This window comes from Panulirus ornatus, chromosome 12, assembly GCF_036320965.1.
Source record: "Panulirus ornatus isolate Po-2019 chromosome 12, ASM3632096v1, whole genome shotgun sequence".
Taxonomy (NCBI): Eukaryota; Metazoa; Arthropoda; class Malacostraca; order Decapoda; family Palinuridae; genus Panulirus; species Panulirus ornatus.
The window spans coordinates 29105166-29112886 of record NC_092235.1 but is presented as its reverse complement, the minus strand read 5'-3'; the positions used below and the strand labels follow the sequence as shown (position 1 = coordinate 29112886).

Genomic DNA, 7721 nt, shown 5'->3' with positions numbered 1-7721 from the left:
TTACACGCTCACCACGGGAAAGGAAGTTACCACAGTGTAGTGAGGACGACTTGCCAGACGTGGTGCAGGCAGGCGGGCAAGACTTACTTAAGTGTATAATGATGGGTAAATATGGCAGGGTAGGAGGAGTGTGGCGTGTATACTTATACCTCCCTCCCTCATGTACCACACATACACACACTACCTCTCCTGTGTTATACACACTAGGGAACACACTTCTCACATCAGGACAGACTTTAAAGCGTTTTACAACATATTTCTAAAGCACATTGTTTACAAAATATGTGGTTGAGCTGACTTCTTATATAAACAGATACAGAGAATGACGTTGAACACTTCTGGTCTCAACATAGAAAATATGGTTAAACAGGTGTTGTCACTACAAGTTGACCGTATCGACGAAACAGTTAAGTTCATGACGAAACAATGAACAATATAACTCTCGCGGGGTAGGTTCAGAGTGAACAATATGACTCGCTGGGTAGGTTCAGAGTGAACAATATGACTCGCTGGGTAGGTTCACAGTGAACAATATGACTCGCTGGGTAGGTTCAGAGTGAACAATATGACTCGCTGGGTAGGTTCACAGTGAACAATATGACTCGAGGGGTAGGTTCAGAGTGAACAATATGACTCGCGGGGTAGGTTCACAGTGAACAATATGACTCGCTGGGTAGGTTCATAGTGAACAATATGACTCACGGGGTAGGTTCAGAGTGAACAATATGACTCGCGGGGTAGGTTCAGAGTGAACAATATGACTCGCGGGGGTAGGTTCAGAGTGAACAATATGACTCACAGGGTAGGTTCATAGTGAACAATATGACTCACGGGGTAGGTTCAGAGTGAACAATATGACTCGCGGGGTAGGTTCAGAGTGAACAGAATGACTCGCGGGGTAGGTTCAGAGTGAACAATATGACTCACGAGGTAGGTTCAGAGTGAACAATATGACTCACGGGGTAGGTTCATAGTGAACAATATGACTCGCGGGGTAGGTTCAGAGTGAACAGAATGACTCGCGGGGTAGGTTCAGAGTGAACAATATGACTCACGAGGTAGGTTCAGAGTGAACAATATGACTCACGGGGTAGGTTCAGAGTGAACAATATGACTCGCGGGGTAGGTTCATAGTGAACAATATGACTCGCGGGGTAGGTTCAGAGTGAAGGCTTGGTGGTTGGGAAGCATCAAGCGTTGACTGCTGGAGTTTTGTACGTACTTTGTTGACTCACTTCCCAGGACGTAAAACCCATCAAATAATGAGTCTGCCATTAATAATAAGTTTGTATAGAGGGAATATGTCATTACTCCTGTGTACAGTATGTGAGGAGACACTTGTACACTCGCTGGTGGTGAACATCGCTCGAGATTTTGCCATGAGGTTGTGGCAAGCACATGATGTTCATTGCCCTGTCATCAGGTGTGTACATACATAAATGTGGTGTCTGTTAACGAGTAAGTAGTTGGGTAAATGATAGCATGACATGTGTGTACGTATGTGAGGTAGAAAGACAAGATACCTCCCTGGGCCAGGGAACGGAACGTGACTGCCAATGTAGTGGTGGTGATGGGTATAGCGGTTGAAGTACCATGCATAATGAGTGGAAGGTTCAAGAGAAACTTGGCCATAGTAATGTTCAAGTGACGGGCAGCCGTGCATGGTGTGGTCAGCCGCGTCATGCACACACACAACTGTTGGCAGCCTCAGTCGTGCATCAATTTGCAGAGTAAAGTGGGTAATGAGGACAACTGGTGAACACGTCAAGATCTTAGTGCTCTCACAATGAAAAGAAAGAACATAGAGATACACAGTGTATTTGAATTTTTTAGCTTTCTCGTCATGTATTCTGTACATATTAATTATGTAAATCTGAGATTTGTGGAGGGTCATGAGTGGTGATCGTACCTCAGGCAGCCAGTCGTTGGCTCCGCCCACCCTGACAACACTCACTAAGGTATTCAACTGAAATTTGTTCTCTTCCACAATTCTTGGGTGCAATTAGGCTGTACTTATGACAAACAACCGTAATTTTCGTGAGTGAAAAAAGGTCACCTGGTTACCAGTACAGTTTGGGATCACTTGTTGCTGTTCGATTATTAACCACAAGGTGTGTGTGTAGTGTCCTCAAACGTCATTATGATAACCAATGATAGAGAAGTGATGGCTGCTCGTCTGCATCCCCCCCCCCCCTCACAAACACACCCACACACACACACACACACACCCGGTCACTTATAGAGCCACCTTCCCTCGTGCTAACCCAATCTCCCGTTCCCCCTCTTACTGACCAGCATTTCCTTCCTCCCTCTTGCAGACTCGTTTTCCCTCCCGCTTTTCTGTCCAGCCATCCTTTCTTCCCTTCCACTGATCCGTCCCCTCATCCTTTCTGCTGTTCCGCCCTCCCTTCCTCCTTCCTGCAGAACCACCAACCCTTACTCCCTCCCGCTGAACCGGGCTTCCTTCATCCTTCCCGCTGACACGCCACACGCCCTCCCGCTGAACCGGGCATCCTTCTTCCTTCCCGCTGACACGCCCTCCTGCTGAACCGGGCATCCTTCTTCCTGCCCGCAGACACGCCCTCCCGCTGCAGCAACCGGGCATCCTTCTTCCTGCCCGCAGACACGCCCTCCCGCTGCAGCAACCGGGCATCCTTCTTCCTGCCCGCTGACACGCCCTCCTGCTGAACCGGGCATCCTTCTTCCTGCCCGCAGACACGCCCTCCCGCTGCAGCAACCGGGCATCCTTCTTCCTTCCCGCTGACACGCCCTCCTGCTGAACCGTCCCCCCTTTCTGCTAACCCACATTTTGCTAACCCACACTCCCCACTTTTTGTAGAGCCGCCTTCTCATATTCCCTCTTACTGACCCGCCCTCTTCTCTGTTGATGACACGCCCTCTCTTCCACCCTCCTGCTGACCCGCCCTATTCTACCCTCTTCCTGACTCGTCTTCCCTTCCTCCAACATTAAGGCTTTTTCTAGGTACAACCATACCCATGTGCAAGCCAACACATTGACTCCACGTGACACTGTGTACCAGATGGACCGCATGTGACACTTCACACAAGGTGGACCACATGTGACAAAACACCGTGTGGACCACAGGAGACACCAAACACTCGGTGCACCACTTGTGACGCTACACACTGAGTGAATCACATGACTATACACCAGGACGACATGTGACACAGACTCAGGTGGACACCATGTGACACAACACCAAGAGGACTGCATGACACTAAATATGAGGTGCACCACATGTGACACTACACGCCAAGACTTTCTTGTCTCACCTCACCTAACGTATTATTTCTAAACAAACACCAGTCTTCATATGTAAAAAAAAAAAAAAAAATAATGTTAAAATGTCTCAGTATCATACTTTGAAATATTATATATGCAAAAGATACATTACCCCATTTCCATGTTACATTGTAAACATTTTGCATTAACACTGCCTCTTGTGTCATTCATTAAAACATAGTTCCCTGACCTACATCCTACAGTGATGAACTTTATCTTACAACCACATTTCTCAGTAGGTAACTGGAGCTGAGGATGTTTATCCTTTCTGGTTTTGCCCCTTGGGGGCTAAGATTTCTACCGGCATTTCCATGTTGATAATACGATTGTCTGCTTACATGCAAATAAAAGATGAAAAGCTTGATACTTTATCAAAATACCGTAATACGATTCTTTCAAAATCATGTGCCAAGCTAACGAGTGTTTCTGTTTCTTTTATCTCTTGTTCCTTGTTTACCTTGAATGTAATTAATGTAGTCATACTTGGTCACCTTAAGCTTGTCTGCTGTGCATCACGTGTTACGTATGTTATTCTTCTGGCCACTCACATAAAATTCCTGGCCCTCTACTACCCAAAAATTGAGGGTTGCAGACCCTTGATGTAGATCATCTACAAAAAACACAATAGAAAAAATTCTTTCTATAGTCTACCTCTAGGTATACTAAACCCCGAAAAGAGAGAGTGTGCTCGTTCAAAATGGTGTCCAGTATCCTTGGTAAGATAAGACATTATTTTGTAGTGTGTATTCTGGGTTTCTGCTGGAGGAACTTGAAGAGGTCGTGTTGTACTAGAGAGTCGGGTCTCGTTGCTGTAGAAATCTAGATATGGAATGTGATCCAAGATATGTGAAGGGTTACGTTTTTACAATCATCTCAAGGAAGAAGCAATGGTTGGTTTATTTAAAGATCCTAATATTATTTTTCCCGTTTAGTTTGCACATTATTGATGCGAACTTCACTCTAGTAATATGTGTATGGTGCCATGCTAGTTGAAATAAGTATGTTGGAATCTATATTCATTAAAATGGGATGAATATCCGTAAAACCTTAATATTGTAGATGTTTATAATTATACATATATCATTACATTTAACAAGCAAAACACAGTATGACGAATATGTAAAATGTTTCTGTGAAGGAAAGGAAAGGCCATGTTTTTAGTAAATTTAATTCGTTATACTCAAAGTGATGAATGGTAATGGCACAAAGTGAACACAGAATCATGCATCACTTTTCTTTGAAGCATCTGTGCAACACTTACCACCAACTTGACAAAAAGAGTACAAAGATCTGTAATATTCCATACCTATCCACTTTGTGAACAATAATGAAATAATAACATGGAAGTTATTTTGTGGTATTGTATGGTGTACAGTTAACACTGCAAAGGGCTATTGCTTTATATGAATAAAACTGAAGCATTCATATTATTTGATTTCTAAAGGAAACAATAAAATCAATGCTGAAAGTGAAGTTATATATGACCCATTAATCAGTGTTTGTAACACTGCCTCAGAATGTATTCTAAATATTTAGGTGCCAGATATCGTGCTAAATAGGACTGATGCCGAAGCTAACAGTTAAGGAAAGCAGTAGTAACCAATAAGCAATGCCACTTTATTTTCCAGTGTTGTTACCAACCTATCAAAACAGAGAAAACATGTCTGACCAAGGCTGGACAAACAAAGAATTACAGTGGTTATGGATGTTGTTTCCTGAGTGTGGGGGAAAAAAGCTCAGCAGACAAGACCTGGTAATGGGACCTCAAGAACATGCAGTAAGTTACATACAAATACTATGAGACCCCCCACATACTGTGTACCTTAGCCATTCAAAAAATATCCAGAATTATGTGTAAGCAAAAAATGCAGTAGGATGGGAAACAGAAATGACGGACTCAGATCATACCTAACCTCAAACAATTTCTAATAGAAATTTTGCAACTTCCAATAATACCTAGCTGTATTGCAATTCAAGTATTGATAGTATGTATCATGAACAATACTGAATTGTGCATAACTTTCTACAAAATTCAGTGCATAATTACTTTCATTTTCAAATATTCATAAATAAAAGAATGTAGGTGTAACTGAACCACACTTGCTTGTGGTTGGTTACAATGTACTTTGAGTAAAAAGGACTATATTCTCATCAAGGAACTTCTTGTCAAAGAAGTCCATTATTTTCATGCTCTTGCTTGGAGCCTATTCTTGAAGCTGTAGGAGCCCAGTACAAGGGGTTCTGGAACTTTATGATTAATGATTAGAAGAATGTACGATTCTTCATCAGTGAAGATGGTGATGCCTTTGTCATTTACTCATGCATATTTTATCCTGGAAATGATGTGGTTCTGCCTGTTGATTTTTAAGTTAATTTAGTAATTTTCTTGATCGCAATATGCATAAACATATCTCTTTTCATTCTGAAAAATATGTATTTATTTATTTGTAATTGTCCCAGGAACCCCTTTTTGAAAGGGTTAACCCTGTAGCTCCAAACTGTATTCCTTCGGGTACAGGGAAATGATGGACTCCTTTGGAGTGAGGAATAATTTGACAAGACTATTGTCTTTCATCAATATATGATACCATAAGTTCTCCAGAGGTCAGTTGTCATGTGCTGTGTAACTTCAAGCAGGTGGAGTCTGGTAAAATCTTCCATGAAATATATGATGTATTTGAACATACAGTGCAGTACATGATTCAGTCAACTTAAAGAAGTTCCATAAAATTTGCTAACAGTAAATTATGTGCCCTTGAATGAGATGGTGTGTGGTTAATAAAGACTGTCATAAAAATGGCACACAATTAGAGGTGTAATAAGAAAAGATGTTTCACAGCCTTTTGGAGAATCCTAAGTGATCTCTGATATCATCTCTAAACTCTTGTGGATGACCATGAATGACTTACAGGGAAAAACACTTTTCTTTGGTCATATTGTAAAAAGAGTGCTGATTAGCATGAGAGGAAAAATGCTCTTTATTTGGTCAATGCAAAAGTTTAAAGACAAAAGAAAGGTAGCAGAGCAACTAACCACAACATAAATTTCATTGGTTAAAAAGATTTGTCTGAAAATTCTTCACAGAAACAGGAATTGTAAGCACATAAACACCTTACTATCCTTTACAGCCTGTAGAGCTTTGTGACACCCTTTCCACTTAATAGCAAATGTTAACAAGTGGAAGAGAAGATTATGGTATATGCCAGGTTGCACTCTGAAAGTGAATAACTGAGTGATTACATACTGACAATGGAACAAGTTTAATGTATATACTCAGTGAGTGAGCACTTTATGATCAAGATGGGGTTCATCTTACTAGTCAAGAGTCAATTTTGTTTTTCTTTTCTTTGTTAATTTAACTACTAAAATGCTTAATCTTGTTTCCCGGTTTCCCAGTAACATAGAAATCAAGAAACATTAAATCAATGGGGAAAATGCAAAGGAAATGCCTTAATTCTGGTTTGAAGATATTGTGTATTCTCTAGTGTAACAAATCTGAGGTAGAAAACAGGAGACTAAGTTAGCTTTCCTTAAACTAGTGCGTTGTAAAACTCGGACATGACATACTGCAATACAAACAACCATTTTGCTGAAAAATGCTTTTCTGATTTGTAAAAGCTTCATATATTTGTGCATTACTGGAATGCAAATAAAAAGAAAAGTAGTGTACCAGTATAATCTAATAAGTACAAGCAAAATGAGTCTGGTCACAAATAGGTATCATCAACTGACTGAAAAGTTCTTTAGGATTATAGTTTATTATACTAAAATAAGAGTTAGTAGTTAGCCTACTCTTTGGCAAATGCAGTTGATGCTATACACTGTAATGAAAAATATATTAATCTGTTTTCAAATAATTTGTTTATAGTACTGGCTGACTTTTCAGGTTCTGGAGTGTTGTGATGAGGTGTAATTTTGCTATGTCCTAGGCCAGGCAAGTAAGACCTTCTCCAAGGGAATTGTCACCACACTTCCCTGTAGCCTGAAAAGACAAGACTATCACATGTTAATCCCATTTTTAAACTCATACATTAATACAGTGTTAAAGGATATTGTGTCAATCTTTGTTCAGTTAAGTATATGAAGGTGGTGGACAAGTCATTCCAGTACTTACATATTATTAAGAAAATCTACTTTTACATTTTAAACTTAATATAACAGGAAAGTTTCATTCATTTTCACCCTTTCCTTGCACATGTATTACACTGTTTTTCCTCATACTGTACTATGTTCAGGAAGATTTTTTTTTTTTCATCAACTTATAGAAGCCAAAGGAATCATGTACCCGAAAATGTCAACCCTCTAAAAGGCATCATAAGGCATCATGTCTGGATGCTTCTTAGTAGAGTAACTTGACTGATGTGGTGGAGGTCAAAGACAATGCACCCTTTGTTATCTTACCCTAAGATTAAGCAAT

At 40.6% G+C, this 7721-nt stretch overlaps 1 protein-coding gene across 1 annotated transcript in view; it reads right to left on the bottom strand.

Moving 5' to 3' along the window:
* Positions 1-4415: 4415 nt before the first annotated feature.
* Positions 4416-7721, bottom strand: part of LOC139752243 (uncharacterized) — a 68718-nt gene continuing 65412 nt past the window's right edge. Inside the window, exon 10 of the mRNA XM_071668277.1 lies at positions 4416-7286. Coding sequence (XP_071524378.1) covers positions 7223-7286 — 64 coding nt within the window. The 3' untranslated portion in view covers positions 4416-7222. The remainder of the gene's footprint in view (positions 7287-7721) is intronic.